The sequence below is a fragment of the Cicer arietinum genome, chromosome 7, assembly GCF_000331145.2.
Source record: "Cicer arietinum cultivar CDC Frontier isolate Library 1 chromosome 7, Cicar.CDCFrontier_v2.0, whole genome shotgun sequence".
NCBI classification, from domain to species: Eukaryota; Viridiplantae; Streptophyta; class Magnoliopsida; order Fabales; family Fabaceae; genus Cicer; species Cicer arietinum.
Window position 1 is genome coordinate 5,569,296 of NC_021166.2, and position 18,797 is coordinate 5,588,092.

General features: G+C 32.1%; 1 protein-coding gene across 2 annotated transcripts; it reads right to left on the bottom strand.

Moving 5' to 3' along the window:
* Window positions 1–6,257: 6,257 nt before the first annotated feature.
* On the bottom strand, window positions 6,258–18,042 carry LOC101493569 (endo-1,3;1,4-beta-D-glucanase). Of its 2 annotated transcripts, XM_004508300.4 has the most exons (8): window positions 17,832–18,037; window positions 17,246–17,267; window positions 16,933–17,059; window positions 16,706–16,796; window positions 16,478–16,567; window positions 8,295–8,777; window positions 7,234–8,182; window positions 6,258–6,822 (listed from the first exon to the last, which is right to left on the bottom strand). In XM_004508300.4, the coding sequence occupies exons 1-6, from the start codon at window positions 17,977–17,979 to the stop codon at window positions 8,701–8,703; spliced, it is 555 nt and encodes a 184-aa protein (XP_004508357.1). In that variant the 5' UTR covers window positions 17,980–18,037; the 3' UTR covers window positions 6,258–6,822; window positions 7,234–8,182; window positions 8,295–8,700. The 2 variants fall into 2 exon arrangements, with proteins under 2 accessions (XP_004508357.1, XP_027192244.1); XM_027336443.2 differs by lacking the exon at window positions 17,246–17,267 and having other exon boundaries at window positions 16,998–17,059; window positions 17,832–18,042.
* Between the last annotated feature and the right edge of the window lie 755 nt (window positions 18,043–18,797).

Consider the following 18,797-nt stretch of genomic DNA (forward strand, 5'->3'; position numbering starts at 1 on the left):
TGTTGATTATTATGACCTCGAAATAATCAGAATATATCAGTCTTTAACAAATTAAAGCAATATAGAAAATCGAATACGTCTAGCATACAATTAAGATCGAACATACAATCATACGATGCAAGATTTATTCAGATTCATACACACAGCGGAATTATAATGCGACATACAAGATTAACAATTAAGAGTAAAAGGATAAGGGATAGAATGCACCAAGGTTTATCCTGGTTCAGTTGTCAATAAGACAACCTACATCCAGTCCTGACAATCCAACTGGATTTCAGCTTTTTCTCCAATAGAAAGAATTGAGACTTGTTTACTGATTGTCCAGTTTCCTCGAAACCTATCTATCTAACTCAATCTCTTTCCTATTGCTTAACCCCTTGATCCTTGCAGTCACTCGGCAGACTCACACAAAATCAAGTACAACTCCTTCTTGATGAGGCCTCTCACCCAAGAAGATCGCCACCAGTTTCTAGCTGGATTTTTCGCAGTCGTTTCTTTGCAGAGTATTTGTTACAAACAAAATAAAAGAAGTACAGAATGTGTCTTCAATCTTGATCAATGTATCTCACACGAATCTGGTTGTTCATTCATTGTTTATGAGAACATTGTCTTTTCTCTCAAGAATACTTTTTCAGCTCTCTTAATGATTATGGATAATCTTTTGGTCTTGATCTGAAAAAGCAATATCAGAATGTCATCAAAATGTTTTTCATGTGTTCTGAAGTATATTCAAGTGTTCAAAAGTATTCTGATGTGTTATTGAGAGAATGATTGAAAACTGTTTATATAGTTTCTGAAAAACAACTAATAAATCGATTTATCAATCGATTCATTAAAGTGATAAAACAGGCCTAATCGATTTGCCAATCGATTATCGCAAGTCTTGTTTTTCTTGAATCTTGAAACTACATAAACTAATCGATTTCCCAATCGATTCTTTTAAAAACACTTTTCAGTAAATTATGTGCAGACTTATATGAATCGATTGCATAATCGATGTCAGGTGTTTTGTTCCAATAATAAAGTCACACCAATCGATTACTTAATCGATTTACTAAGTCACATAATCGATTCACAAATACACATAATCGATTTGGCCACAAATTGAGAGTTCACAGTGGTTTCAAAATATTTATTTCAATCGATTTGCCAATTGATTGTGTTTAAAACAGTGACTCAGTTAATTTCATGTTAATCGGAGTGCCAATCGATTTGGTAGTATTTTTCTGAAAAGTTCTTACCTGTTGTTTAGTTCAATCGATTTTCCAATCGATTGATACCAAACTTAACATGATTGAAATTCTCACAATAGATTGTCCAATCGATTGTGTTTGTCACATGTCATGTTACTTTTGAAATATTATTTAAGCAATCGATTTGCCAATCGATTAGCTTGTAAATGGATTGTCCCTGTGACTTACCCAATCGATTTTCCAATTGATTTGGTTCAATCAATTTTTACTTTGAGATGTGCACAATCGATTAGCCTGTAAAACAGGTTGCCACTGACTTGCGCAATTTTTATTTCTAATTGTGCCAGTCGATTGCCTAATCGATTGTGTAACCACAAACAGTATGTTTCCTTACAACCCTTTAACGAAATCGATTTCCTAATCGATTTACTCAGTGGATTTTCAACTTTTGTTGATTTCTTGAGTTCCAAGCAATTTGTCTCAAGTATGTAGGGTTGAGTTGTTGTTCCTGAAATCTTGCTCAGTTAAAATGTTAGATTTATCATATGATGTATGAACATTGTATGTTTGTTAATTATGTCAAAATTAGGATTAAGAGGACTAAAGTCCAACAATCTCCCTTTTTTTGCATAAGTGACAATCATACAATTTTAACTTGAGTTGAGCATTTCAAGACATAATATTAACAACATTTCATAGCATCATATGTACCATTATCAGATCATAAAATCAGAGTATCATATCACAGCATAACAGTACACATGTTTTTTAACAAAATCAGAGCATTTTAATAATTCATTATCAGTCATCAGAGTGTCAAAATTATGCAACATTCATAAGCAAGTTATAATTTTTCTCCCCCTTTGTCAGTTAAGGCAAAAAGGCAGAAAAAAAATTTGTGAAGGAAAAAAGAGAAAGCATGATGGTTTGTTGGAAAAACCGGGTACCAAATTCACAAAAGATTCCTATTTGTGACATTCACAAAACCTTTCAAAGCGTCAGAATGATATATGTTGACCAATCTGAATACGACCATTTACATTCTTATAGATCTACACATCAGTAATCAGTCTGAATACGATCATTTCTTTCATTCATGTCAATCTATGAATAGGTAATCAATCCAAAGACGATCATTTTCCTTACTGTTGATCTATGCCTCGCTAACCAATTCGAAGACGATCATTTATATTTTTATCAATCTACGCACCAATTAATAAATATGATTAAATAGATGCGGCTGTAGTACCTAAATTTTGGCAGACCAATTAAAAATAATTCTAATAAATTTATATAAGTTAATATTAATTTTACACAATTAATTATAGGTAACCGTATTTTAACGGATGTCGTAGGGTGTTAATATCTTCCCAACGCATACTTGACTCCCGAATAAAAATTTTGGTTTGATAGACCATTTTTTTTAAGAGTTTCCCAATTTTTTCTCTATTTTAAAATAAACTTTGGTGGCGACTCTATTGAATTCGAGAAACACTCAAAATTTTAAGCCGCGACATACTTGATAAAGCAAAGGACTAAAGTCAAGAGATTTTTAGGATAGTCTAGTGGTCTCAAGACATTCCTTTCCTGGTTGGAGATTCGTATGCACCAACCTTTGAGGAAGATATTGAAGAGGTTATAGCAGAGTATATAAGGATATACCACTCTAGTCAATAGATGTATCCAATCTGCTTCCCTCTGCCAAGAGCATCCCAAGGGTTTGAGAAGAAAAGAAAAATAGCAGTCAAGGTATTTACTGTGATAATGGAAGAAGATGATGATCTAAATGCCAATAAGGAAGAAGCAAACCCTATCTTGACGAAGAGAGAAAAGGTAAATTCCATTTATGAGCCTGTTCATTCCTTTGCTAATATTATGGTAATGGCATGGTTGAACTTGAACTAGCTATACCTCCACCCCCATCTACACCCTCAAACAAAACAACCTCACATAACTTTACTATTTTCTCCAACTCTAATTCAAATACGGGCACCTCATATGAGATATTTGATGCAATCATATCAGAAAACTTTGGTACCTTAAGGACATATAGATTAAATCTTTATCCCCTTAATACTGAATTTCCAACCTCCACACCATCAACTTTCCACATTAACCATCCACAAACAATCAGTCAAACCTCACATATCTCATCCATACCTGCATTTGACCCCCACTCACCTATGCTTATGGATCCTATCCACACAACGATTGAAATAAAAACTCAAGTTGTAAATGATTTAGTCTTAGAAACATCCTCAAATGACTAACATGCTTCTAAATCAACCCAACCTCAATATGAATCTAATACTTCCATACCCCTAGACCTAGCCCACTTTATTCCCTTTTTACTCTTTGAATTCCCAAAACATGACTCATTCATCACTTATTTCACTGCTAAAATTAACAAAATTAGGAATACAAATGTTCAGAGTTTGGATCTTGATGAAGTCTCCAATCAGTGGGACAATGTTCTTTCTTTTGTCACAACCTGGATTAGGGATAACATGGAGCATGACATTCATTCGGCAGCTCAAAACTTTAGTGCTTTCAGACATATTGTTGAGATCTTTTATCTTCGGGTCTTGCATTTTTAGAAAGCTCATTGAGACCAGACTAAAAAGCAATTGACTGCTACATCAGAAGGTTCATCGAGTAAAGATAACTTTCCACTATAACTACATGCATTTGGAACAACCAGTGGTTGCCTCTTGACACCATTGAAGTTTCTTGTGATTATTCTATAAGTTGAGTTACCTTCATTAAGGCCCTTCTGTTATTCCTTATGCACTTGTTTTTAACCCATCTTAGTTTGTAAAGAAGGAAGATTTTAATTGACTGTAAGCTAACACTAAGGCGTTCATGGAACATACAACCAAGAATCATAATACCTAAAGACTGATCTTAGTTAGATTGGCCAATCCAAACCTTTGGTTTAATGCAAATGTTATCTTTAGTTAGTTATAATACATCTTTTTGTGTACAATTTACTTCTATTGCTCAACTCTTTTTGTCTGATGACAAAATAAGGAGTATATGTTTTTTATAACACAAATTTTGATATTTTGTATTTTAGCCAACACCAATTAAGCACTTTAATTTGCTCCATTGCACAATGACACCATCAAAAGACTCTCGACAAAAAATAATATGATTTCTTGATTTCCACAAAACTCTGAAAAGTAACAAACTCATCTCCCACATTCTGCATCAAACATTGATACGCCTCTTTTACATAATATAGTCTTGAGTGAGATTTGTTCTACTCCCACGAGTCATTGTCCTTAACCTGCACATGAACAGAAGCAAACAATGCAACACAGTCCGCCAATAACTCTAGCTCCCAATCAAACAAGCTATGTCGTCAATTCCACCTAAGCCCACCAACTTGCCCCCTAACCTATACGTATTTGCCACGATTACATTTTTATCATTAACCATACCAAACAATCTACTAAACCTAGTCTTTAAAGGTCAACCATCCACTCACATATCATGTCAAAACAATGCATCCTCCCCATTATATATTTTTCTCAATAAGTGCTCTGAGAACCAATTTCCTCCATCAAACCAATTTCCTTTCATTTTCTTTCTATCAAATCAAAAAGTCATCACACTCTGGACTCCTTTTAAATTCTTCTACATTCTTTCTTTTTTATTTTCTTCCTTATCAGTTCATTTATCATCGAAATAATAATAAAGAGATGGAGATTTTGTTCTGGTAGAAACTTATTTGTCCTAATATTTTTAACTAAAAGTTGAATTTTATTTTTCAAAGACTAAATTGAGTCTCACAATTTTCTTAGAAACTAAGACTAGTCTACCCTCTAAATTAATGAAATTCTCATTTCAGATTATTTTAGTTGTCTTGGAAAACTAAGAAGATCCTATGAAAAACTAAACAAGTCTTGGAGCCTATTAGGATGAACTCTCAGATTTTTATTAGTGTAAGTGTACCAATACTGACCGTACTTGTACCAATACCGAATTCATATTTATGCATCATAGACATTCCACCCATATCATAAAAGACACAAACCATGTATGCAACTAAAACAAACATCAATAGGGCCAAAGAAAAGGACACAACACATCCTAATTTTAAAAATAGAGGCAAAAATCACAATTTTAAATAGCCAGCTGGAACTATACTTAATTTTGTTAGTAAATTAAGTGTAAGAGTTACATATCAGATAGAAAAGCGATTGTTGAATATCATATAAGTGAAAGGGCCTTCATACCTAATGCATTAAGGTTTTAGGTGTAAATATGATATTCAAACCACGTACGTAATTGCTCTTGTTCAATATGATGATCCTCATATTCATCCTCATGACACAACAAATTTAAATACAAATAATTCTGGTTTATTTATATCCTAATTTTAAACACCACACACATCACATGGGAATTAAAGTAGAAATTGTAAGACTAGCAAACATAGTAGCACAACCCTTGGAAACATTACTTGTTCTTATTACAACAAGTCTCATAATGCAGAGTTTTCTTAATATATTCATAAATCAAAAGCATAATGTTGGGAGATCCAATAAATACATAACTAAAGGAACCAATAAATTTGAGTTCAAAGGTAGACCTCACATATAAAACAAACATATAAGCAACTCTGCCACTAGAATAACACCACACATCAACTGGACATGAAAACTTCAACAATGAGAATAAAAGGGACCTAAAGTTGTGAAACTATTGAAGAAATGTGATAGGTAGCAACATTTCAAATACCAGAAGCAAAGATTTTACACAAAATCAAGAACCAAAAGTGGACACAAAGCACACCAACTTCATGAAGAGAACAAAAAAATGGACAGCTAAATAAGAAACTAGACACAGGAGCATATCTACCAAGGAGAATGTGCTGAGTTAAACTTTTCAGACTAAAAGCATGTAGCCATTTCATTGAATGGAACAACAGCTTCACTTGTTGAGGCAAAACTACAGGCAATATCACAATATGTTTCTTCTCATAGAAAATCTAATGATTCCCCAGCTAGGTCAAACAATAATATGTACAGTGAAGAGATCAATCAGAATGGTAAATTGAAAAATGAAAATGATAATGATTCAACTATAAAGGAGATGAAGTTTGATATAGAGAGAACAATATTGGAGTTGGCACAAATGAGAAACAAAATTAACATGAGATGTCTGATGTTGAAACTGTTCAGTTAGGTAGAATGTCATCTCATCAGATTTTTATTTTGCAGTAGTGATCATATGGAAAAAAAACCAACAAGTTTAGATGTCTGGTTGGTAAATATTGGATAACATATGATAATTGCACACATTCTGATAACTGCAGCCCTTTTTCCAAACTATGATGTATGCTAAGCTAACCCCTTGAATAATTTTGTCCAAAAATTCATTACCAAACTAACTGAAAGCAGTGAGACAGTTTTCTCACTCCACTTAACAAAAATGAAGATAAAGTTAAGTGGATTAAGATAAAAATTACCAGAAGATCTCATAGAGGATCATGATCAACTTGGGAAGAAACAAGAAGTAGCCCAAAGCCAGAGACTTGAACACCAGCAAGGAGACTGGTCAGAGTGGTCTATATATCACCTGTTTCCATTGCACGCTTTCCTGAAAGGACTTGACTCAGCTTCAGTTTGAAACAGAAACAGAAAAGCGTTGGTGAGCAGTCGCACAAGAATTAATTAAAGATGCAGAGATTTACATTATCAACGATCACAATATGTGGCTTGAGGTTAATAAATCTCATTAGAAGAAGCAACACAAACAAAATGTGGGGAACACGAAACAACCAAATATTACAACAAAAATAACAAACAAGCAAGAAAATCGATCCAAAATACTAGGAACAAGCAAAAATCACTACAAAATAGATGAATTCTATTACATCCACACATAGACACACCCAAAAGCATCTATTCTAGGTTTTATTAAACTTACTATAATAAGAAGTGTACTTATAAAATGAAAGATGTAGAGCTTGTCATTGCATATCACAGCTAGAAATCAAATCAATAAAACTAAGTAGAGATTTCGGTACCTTTATAAATAGCTGGACAACACCAATCTGATGAAACATAACACATACAGAGATGAACGCAAAACCAAATATTTGCATTCAATTGAAGACTAAGATTTGACCTAAATTTCTGAACACTGTAACTTGACTCCGATCCAAAATAGTAACTACAAAGTTTACTTGCCCTCAACTAAGAGCCATCTCAAGATATGGACATCAATTTGAATCAACTTCTAGTCTCTAATTAATAACCAATTTATTGTTAATATTGGTGCCCTTTATTTTCTGCCACATTTTCAACCAAGACACTCGGTAAAAAGTCTATTGATTTTCTCGATACTCACTTGCACATTCTTGACAAGCTTGACTGTTGGTATTTGAAAATTCACTTACTGACAGGTGTGTAACCATGCATGTAACCATGACACGTCCCGACGGGCCCATCGGGCAATACACCTCAAGTAGAAGGAACCTTGAGATGGTCTCCCATCCCATCTCTGTTTCTCTTTCAACCTCTATGTCTATCTCTTATCTCAGACTCTCCTAACCAACACTCCGAACAGCAGCAGCGAGCCCCTACTACATTGCTTGTCCCTACATGAGTCAGGGAAACCAATCCAAACTGAACAATTGTGATTGCGCTGGAAATGATATATCAAGCAAAGCAATGGTCACATATAGAATTTCATTAATAAAAACCCATATAAAGCAGCATCAAAAAAGAGAGGCCAATCATCTTAATGCAAGTGAGAACCAGGTTCTATGGGAGTTGTGGCTACTGGCTAGTTTGCTGTCAAGAATTTCCTCATCTGTGAGAAAATTGAGGCAGTGTTGCTGTTGACAAAGAGATATCACTAGGTGAATGGGAAACATCAAAGCCCAAGAAAATTTTCCAATATCCTTTATGCCTATGTTTCTATCAATCACATTCTTAACTTTGGAAAGCTTACGAGTAATGTAACAATGACATCTACAGAGATGAGGAGAGTTGTGTATGAGCCACAAGGTGAAAAAATAAACAAAAACAATAATGAACAATTGAATAAATTTTTAAACTTTTCAATGAATATATAGTGCATTACCAATACGTAGAGGCAATTCCAGCAGCTCTAGCTGTGAAACAAACATAGCTGATGCTATAGAGTTGCTTGTTAATTGGGATAGCTGCGATTTTCCATTTTTTTCCCGTCTTTGGATGTATTGATTCTTTCTAACTCTTGACCAAACTGATCCTTCATGAAGTTTTTCTTCAAAAAGATTGAAGAGTTTTTGCTTAGAAGATCCCACATGGTCACACTCCAACTGTACTTCTTTTTGTCCCTTGGAACTATCCTCATCATTCTCCTCCCAATAACAAACTTTCTTCTTGCAACACCAATATTAGTCTCCTCCTCCCTTTCTCTATGTTCAAACATAGGATTTTAGAAAATCTTAGAAGAGCTCATATTATCGCTTCTTTATATCCTTGGTTTGTCGCCATTAATATGATCAACGAAACTCTAACCAGGAACGTAGAGGGTGAAAGTTGTGATAGTGTAAATGAGAAATGCCACAAGTCTCCAAACCTAAGTCACACATGTATAAATATATACTATTAATCAAAGCAAGTTGACAATCTGCACTAACTAATTTCAGTTTAATTTCAAATTAATTCCTTCGATTTTTATCCTCTTGCAATAAGCAATTTTCAAGCTTGAAATTAGATTTGTGTTTTCTGTTCTCACTCATAGGATCAGAGAATTCATGCCAGAAAAGAAGAAACTGAATATCATAGTATGACTTCAACATAATGAATGAATGTGTACAAAGAAGTCATATATACAGGAAGCTCAAGTAACTAATTATGTTGGGATTAACTAATTAAAATATTATACAAGAAAATGTGGTCTTATAATAGGATATTACTGATGACCTCGACACCTCTATTTTTTTAGAGATATATCAATATGTACATATGAAATAGGAAACAAACAAGTTTATTGATGGACTTGTCAATCAGTAATATGGTAAAATTATTACCTAGAGGCACATCTATTGCTAATATGGGCGCCCTTTACTTGCTTCTATATTTTCAACAGTCACATGCACGTTTTCGACCGGCTTACCTGGGGTATTTGAAAATTCATTAACCGTTTCTATCAAGGTGTGACCAACTACAACAATGCCATCTGCATAGATTAGGAGATCTGAGAGTGAAGATGTGGTAGCAACCATTAGTTCAGTAGGATTTATTGAAATAGTAGGGTTAAAGACTAGGAAGTCTGCTAAGGAATCTGGTGCAAGAGAATCTGTCAATAATAATATGGCCAGACAGGTGTAGAAGAAATCACTGGTTTGGATTGAGGAGTGAATTGATTATGTTTGTGGCAGCAGGGTTTGGATAGGAAACAAATTTCAAGAGTGAGCACATTGAGGTTGGTAATAGATTGAGGACTTTGGTACGGGAAAATATGCTCAAGGAAAAGAATATGTCTTGAAATTAGAATTTAGAACCTATTTCTAATGACATCATAGACACAACCCATCATTTCATTATTCATCTTGAAACCTAAGAAGATACACATTTCATTATGCATAATTGTTGGAAACATAGCAAAGGAAATCAACAAATTCTAAGGCTAATAGGCTATCAACATCTAGTAATGCACATTGTAAGAGTTTGAAGGGATTACTTTTATTCAGCATCATCAATGTCATTTTGTTAATGAGATATACAACATGTGAAACCTCACAAGTCCACAAGTATTTTGCTAAGAATGACTGCTGCATTAGAGTTCGAGCCACTCCTAAAATGTGCTTGATGTTTTCTTTCCACCCTAGCATTCTAGTCAGGTGTTTCGACACACAAAAATGATGAACAATGCACTTGCTTCTACATATGCAAATCATCTCGCTGAAACGCAATGGGATTATCACTTCTAAACAGTTAAATCCTTCTTGCAAACTGATTTTCTACCATAGTAATGAAGTCTGCCACTTTTCCCATTACCTCAAATCTGTTTTTTAAATAATACAATCCAAGTGTATTTAGTATTGTCATCAACCATACCAAAAAGTACTTATTAGCATGAATTGAAGGTAAGAAATAAGGGATAAGGTCCCCCCGTCATTTGAATGGACAATAAAAATAACTAATAGCTCTGTTGCCACTCAATAAAAAATGTCAATCTACAAACCAAATATTTATTAACAACAATAATAGGAAAGTATTTGTGAAGCATATCTAACTTTGTAGAAGAGGCATGTCAAAACCTATAATGCCAAAGGGCAGACATTGAAACATTAAAAGAACTACTATCACTTCAAGTCGCATTTTTTGCAATAGGAAAAATATCACCTATTCCATAACCCTAATGATATCAACTATGTTGGAGGCTAACCGAACCAATCCTCTACAGCGAGAGGTTCTAAATCACACAATAATCATCAAAAAAATTGGCACTGAAATTAGGAAAATATATGAGATCTCTCTTGGTAACCTCACCCACCACAAGGAATTTGATTCCATGACATGATTTTGAATGCCTTCAAGTCATTACATGTAAGGCCAGTTGCCCCAAAATCAATTAACCAAGGCAAGACACATTAAAAGAATCATTAACAACTAAATGAGAACTCAAACAAGTATAAACAAGTGAATGAGAGCTCAAATAATTATCAAGTATTATGCACCAGCTGCAATGGGAAATCTGTTGATATTTTTCTTCAAGATATCCATCATCTATTTGCACTATTCATGAATAAAATCACTTGACACTCCCTATTGTTTTGTATTATCACATTTTCTCTCTTCATCTTGAGACACAAAATTCACATTAGACTTCATCTTGAAAGCAACAAAAAATTACCTTGTTTCTTGTAATAAGTGTTAGCAATAATGCTAGAATGGTTTCATACCATCAATAAGGTTTGTCTCTCGTGCTCAATCAATATTGAAAAACTATTAAAGGCATAAGAATAAAAATTCATATTGCAAACCACATTTTGGATCGAGAATCCATCTCACGATTAAATTTAGGGTCATCAAATCATATTATCTCAGTTTCATATGAACAAATAATTCATATTGCAAGCCATATTTTGGATCAAGAATCCTTTCAGTGATTAAAATTTGGGTCATCCAAGCATACTATCATGAATAAAGAAATTTATATTGAAAGGTACATTTTGGGTCAAGAATACATCTTGTGATTAAATTTAGGGTCATCAAATTATACTATCTCAATTTCATATGAATAAAAGCATTTATATTACAAACCACATTTAGGGTCAAGAATTCATCTCATGATTAAATTTAGGGTCATCCTATCATATTATCCCAATTTCATTTGAATAAAAAAAATTCATATTGCAAACCACATTTAGAGTCAATAATCTAGCTAGTAATTAAATTTCGAGTCATCAACCCATACTATCTCAATTTAATATGAATTAAAAATTCATATTGCAAGTCAAATTTTTTATCAAAAATTCATCTCGTATTTAAATTTAGGGTCAGTCATCCAATCATATTATCCCAATTTCATATGAACAAAAAACTCACATTGCGAGCCACATTTTGAATCAAGAATTTATCTCGTGATTAAATTTTGGGTCATCCAAACATACCATCCCATTTTCGTATGAAGAAAAATTCATATTGCAAACTATTTTTGGGTCAAGAATCCATCTGCTGATTAGATATAGGATCATCCAATCATATTCAGTTTTATAAGGGAAAATAATTGATATTACAAGCTACATTTTGGGTCAACAATCCACCTCTCGTGATTAATGTATGAGTCATCCAAACATACTATCATAAATAAAAAATTCATATTGCAAGCCACATGATAGGCCAAGAATCTATCTCAGGATTAAATTTCGGGTCATCCAAACATACTATACTAATTTCATATGAATAAAAACTCATATTTCAAGCCATATTTTGAGTCCAGAATCCATCTCATGATTAACTTTAGGGTCATCTAATCATGTTATCTCAATTTCATATAAACAAAAAAATTCAGATTGCAAGCCACGTTTAGATTCAATAATCCAGCTCGTAATTAAATTTCGAGTAATCCAAACATACTATCACAATTTAATAAGAATTAAAAATTCATATTGCAAGTAAAAGTATTGGTCAAAAATTCATCTCGTAATTAAATTTAGGGTCAGCCATCCAATCATATTATCGCAATTTTCATATGAACAAAAAACTCACATTGCGAGACACATTTTGAATCAAGAATTCATCTCGTAATTAAATTTTGGGGCATCCAAACATACCATCCCATTTTCATATGAAGGAAAATTCGTATTGCAAACCATTTTTAGGTCAAGAGTCCATCTCGTGATTAAATATATGATCATCCAATCATAACCCAATTTTATACGAAAAAATAATTGATATTACAAGCCACATTTTGAGTCAAGAATCTATCTCTCGGGATTAAAGTATGAGTCATCCAAACATACTATCATAAATTAAAAATTCAAATTGCAAGCGACATGAAAGGTCCAGAATCCATCTCAAGATTAAATTTCGAGTTATCAAACATACTATAGAATACTAATTTCATATGAATAAACACTCATATTTCAAGCCATATTTTGAGTTCAGAATCCATCTTGTGATTAACTTTAGGGTCATCTAATCATGTTATCTCAATTTCATATGAACAAAAAAATTCATATCTCAAGCCACATTTTGAGTCAAGAATCCATCTCATAATTAAATTTCGAAACATCCAAACATACCATCTCAATTTTATATTAATAAAAATATAAATTTATATTGCAAGCCACATTTTGGGTCAAGAATCCATCTCATAATTAAATTTTGGGTCATCCAAACATACCATCTCAATTTCATACGAATAAAAATTCGTATTTGAAGCCACATTTTCGGTCAAAATCCATTTGGGATTAAATTTAGGGTCATCCAATCATATTATCCCAATTTCATATGAACAAATAATTCATATTGTAAGCCACATTTTGGGTCAAGAATCCATCTCATAATTAAATTTTGGGTCATCAAAACATAGTATCTCAATTTCATACGAATAAAAATTCGTATTCGAAGCCACATTTTGGGTCAAAATCCATTTGTGATTAAATTTAGGGTCATCCAATCATATTATCCCAATTTCATATGAACAAATAATTCATATTGTTAGCCATATTTTGGGTCAAGAATCCATCTCATAATTAAATTTTGGGTCATCAAAACATAGTATCTCAATTTCATACGAATAAAAATTCGTATTCGAAGCCACATTTTGGGTCAAAATCCATTTGTGATTAAATTTAGGGTCATCCAATCATATCATCCTAATCTCATATGAACAAATAATTCATATTGTTAGCCACATTTTGGGTCAAGAATCCATCTCATAATTAAATTTTGGGTCATACAAACATACCATCTCAATTTCATACGAATAAAAATTCGTATTGGAAGTCACGTTTTGGGTCAAAATCCATTTGTGATTAAATTTAGGATCATCCCATCATATTATCTCAATTTCATACGAATAAAAATTCGTATTGGAAGTCACGTTTTGGGTCAAAATCCATTTGTGATTAAATTTAGGATCATCCCATCATATTATCTCAATCTCATATGAACAAATAATTCATATTGTTAGCCACATTTTGGGTCAAGAATCCATCTCATAATTAAATTTTGGGTCATACAAACATACCATCTCAATTTCATACGAATAAAAATTCGTATTCGAAGTCACATTTTGGGTCAAAATCCATTTGTGACTAAATTTAGGATCATCCAATCATATTATCTCAATTTCATATGAACAAATAGTTCATACTGTTAGCCACATTTTGGGTCAAGAATCCATCTCATAATTAAATTTTGGGTCATCCAAACATAATCTCAATTTCATACGAATAAAAATTCGTATTCGAAACCACATTTTGGGTCAAAATCCATTTGTGATTAAATTTAGGATCATCCAATCATATTATCTCAATTTCATATGAACAAATAATTCATATTGTTAGCCACATTTTGGGTCAAGAATCCATCTCATAATTAAATTTTGGGTCATCCAAACATACCATCTCAATTTCATATGAACAAATAATTCATATTGTTAGCCACATTTTGGGTCAAGAATCCATCTCATAATTAAATTTTGGGTCATTCAAACTTACCATCTCAATTTCATACGAATAAAAATTCCTATGCGAAACCACATTTTGTGTCAAAATCCATTTGTGATTAAATTTAGGATCATCCAATCATATTATCTCAATTTCATATGAACAAATAATTCATATTGTTAGCCACATTTTGGGTCAAGAATCCATCTCATAATTAAATTTTGGGTCATTCAAACATACCATCTCAATTTCATACGAATAAAAATTCGTATTCGAAACCACATTTTGTGTCAAAATCCATTTGTGATTAAATTTAGGATCATCCAATCATATTATCTCAATTTCATATGAACAAATAATTCATATTGTTAGCCACATTTTGGGTCAAGAATCCATCTCATAATTAAATTTTGGGTCATCCAAACATACCATCTCAATTTCATATGAACAAATAATTCATATTGTTAGCCACATTTTGGGTCAAGAATCCATCTCATAATTAAATTTTGGGTCATCCAAACATACCATCTCAATTTCATACGAATAAAAATTCGTATTCGAAGCCACATTTTGGGTCAAAATCCATTTGTGATTAAATTTAGGGTCATCTAATCATATTATCCCAATTTCATATGAACAAATTGTTCATATTGTTAGCTACATTTTGGGTCAAGAATCCATCTCATAATTAAAATTTGAGTCATCCAAACATACTATCTCAATTTCATACAAATAAAAATTCGTATTTGAAGCCACATTTTGGGTCAAAATCCATTTGTGATTAAATTTAGGGTCATTCAATCATATTATCCCAATTTCATATGAACAAATTGTTCATATTGTAAGCCACATTTTGAGTCAAGAATCCATCTCATAATTAAATTTGGGGTCATCCAAACATACCATCTCAATTTCATACGAATAAAAATTCGTATTCGAAGCCACATTTTGGGTCAAGAATCCATCTCATAATTAAATTTTGGGTCATCCAAACATACCATCTCAATTTCATACGAATAAAAATTCGTATTCGAAGCCACATTTTGGGTCAAAATCCATTTGTGACTAAATTTAGGGTCATCCAATCTTATTATCTCAATTTCATATGAACAAATAGTTCTTATTGTTAGCCACATTTTCGGTCAAGAATCCATCTCATAATTAAATTTTGGGTCATCCAAACATACCATCTCAATTTCATACGAATAAAAATTCGTATTCGAAGTCACATTTTGGGTCAAAATCCATTTGTGATTAAATTTAGGGTCATCCAATCATATTATCTCAATTTCATATGAACAAATAATTCATATTGTTAGCCACATTTTGGGTCAAGAATCCATCTCATAATTAAATTTTGTGTCATCCAAACATACCATCTCAATTTCATATGAACAAATAATTCATATTGTTAGCCACATTTTGGGTCAAAATCCATTTGTGATTAAATTTAGGGTAATCCAATCATATTATCCCAATTTCATATGAACAAATAGTTCATATTGTTAGCTACATATTGGGTCAAGAATCCATCTCATAATTAAATTTTGAGTCATCCAAACATACTATCTCAATTTTATACGAATAAAAATTTATATTCGAAGCCACATTTTAGGTCAAAATCCATTTGTGATTAAATTTAGAGTCATCCAATCATATTTTCTCAATTTCATATGAACAAATAGTTCATATTGCTAGCCACATTTTGGGTCAAAATCCATTTATGATTAAATTTAGGGTCATCCAATCATATTATCCCGATTTCATATGAACAAATAGTTCATATTGTTAACCACATTTTGGGTCAAGAATTCATCTCATAATTAAATTTTGGGTCATCCAAACATACCATCTCAATTTCATACGAATAAAAATTCGTATTCGAAGCCACGTTTTGGGTCAAAATCCATTTGTGATTAAATTTAGGGTCAAGATAAGTGTATATATGTTTCATAGCTAGTAGGGAAACACTCCACGTCAGAATGTAGACAATAACACTGTTTAAGAAGTTATGAGCCTCAAGCATGACAATTGACAAGTAGCTGCAACATGGTTTTAGTAATCTTTTTTCCTTAGAAGATACTCGTACTGGAACACCCCTAAATGAGGAATGTACGAATTGAGAAATAATCCAAACATTTAAAATTCATACCATTGATGTCCTCTACTGTGATAGATGATGGATGTGCTAACACAATAGCCTGAGTGAGTCTGGATTTCCCAAGTTCACACACAGTCTTAGCTGTGAGAATGAAGCAAACATAGTGCATTCAGTGAGCTAATATATAAGTATTATTTTAATTAAAGGAGTTTATAATATAAGTATTAATCTTTATACACAAAGGAAGAAATGAAAACCAAGTAAGTGAAAGACACTCACCACCCCAACAAAAACCAGCAGCTCCAATAGCAGAAACACCTTTACTTTTTAAGGCTTCAATTATGGGTTGTGAAGCTTCAAAACCTTTGTCCTATAAATATAATATGTAAGCACCAGAAAATTATTCATTACAAATTTACAATTTCCAGACAAGTCAATATTTTTTTTACAATCAACAACTCCAAACCACCTATAAATGTGAATATTATCTTTAAAAAGTAACTAACTGGTTCATGGTCTTTCATCCAAATAGGTAAAGGCCTGTCAACATTTTCAGGATCAAAGGGATCACCATTAAAGAAATCAGGAACCACGACATAATATCCACATGCTGCAACCTTGTCTGCAAGCTTCCTTCACAATACATAACAAACAGTAAAACCAGGGGAACAGTTACATTTAAGTACAGTAATAATTTTCATTTGATAATTTCCTAACCAACATAATGCATTATATCCTTTTGACAAACATCTTAAATGCAGATTAACAAAATATACTAAATTAGAAACAGAAAGCGAACGTGAGAATTGGTCATCATACCTTATAATTGGGGATTCATATCCTACAAGACAAATTGAACATGCAAAGTTAATAGAAGATATATATTCATTAAAGTCAAATACTATTAAACTATGATCTGGATGCATTCATATCCAACACCAACACATTGATTATATTCAATTTTTCTTAAATTATCACTGGCGTTGACGTATTAACGTTGGTGTCAGATCTAACCTTCATAGTAGTGACTTTTTGAAATCATCGGCTAGGCAAGTCAAACATAGTTCCAATGGAATATATATATATAAGATTAAATTAAGAAATATTGGATAAACAATCATTTCCTCTCTTTTTCCTTTACCTTGTAACTGTTTTTCCTCCTTTTACTTAGTTTATTGAGTTAGATTAGTTTGTTATTACCTTAACTGATTCAATAGAGTTGAGTTGACTTTAATTCTTTCAATAATCTTGCAATAGGAAGGCATAACAAAATAAATGTCCATACCTTTATTTGTTTCCTAATTAGCCATAGTCATATTGAATAAAAGTGCATTTATTATGTATCATGATCGATCATCATGATACTATAAGAGGTAAATAATAAAAAAAGAGTGGAAAATGATACCAAAAATATCGGAGACAAAGAGAACGGCGATGGTGGAAAGCGGAGAGCCGGTGAGATAGGCAAGAAGGCCACCGATATTATCAACATGGCCAACTCCGGTGAAGGAGTTCAGAATTGGCGGGTTAGAGCAGCATTCCGGACCTGACATTTTTCTTTGACTTTATTCTTTTCTTTTGCTAACTCCTCTTCCCTCCAACTCTGACTTTTCTATTTATAGTTATAAATAATTATCCGTAAGATATTTAATTAGTAATAATTAAGGGTGCACTTAATATGGACTTTCGAAAATTGTCCAAGGATGTATGTACCCTTACAATTTTTAGAAAAATAGTGTATTTTGTCGAGTAACAAATTATGTGATATTTATTAAAAATAGTAAGATCAACTATTGAATGATTTTTTAGTGTTTTTAAAGTGCAACCAATAATAAAAAAAGAAAAAAAAACTGTATTGTGGTTAGAAATCAATTTTACACAAATAATTAATATAATTATGTAATTGTTTCACTTAAGTAACTCTAATCATTTTTCAAAAGTTTAGATGATAAAGAAAAATAAAAGTAAAGAGTTGAGACAAAAACTCTCAATGAAAAGAAAAACACAACATAAATAAACTAAGCTTGATAATTCTATGTTTCATAATTTATAATATACATTTTAGTTTAAATAATTTGTTGGTAAATTTTTTTGAACTAAATAGTTTGTTTGAAATTATTATGTTTATTTTTGTACATTTATGGATTAATTCGTGGATTTCTCTTGTTCAAATAAAAAATTGAAACTTCACACACATATATATATATATATATATAAGAGATGGAATAAATATAAAAAAAATCACATAAAACATTAAAATAAAATTAATTAAAACTTAAAGGATGCCATTTTGATTGATCACTTACCTCTATTTTATGCTCTATCATATATTCAATCGAATCTCGATACATTAAAAATAAAAAATTTATAA

Coding starts and splice junctions, on each gene's coding strand:
- LOC101493569 (XM_004508300.4), bottom strand. CDS start 17,979: ATGTCAGGTCCGGAATGCTGCTCTAACCCGCCAATTCTGAACTCCTTC. Junction 17,268..17,831: donor CTTTGTCTCCGATATTTTTG/GTATCATTTTCC, acceptor TTTGTCTTGTAG/GATATGAATCCCCAATTATA. Junction 16,568..16,705: donor TGCTGGTTTTTGTTGGGGTG/GTGAGTGTCTTT, acceptor TCATTCTCACAG/CTAAGACTGTGTGTGAACTT.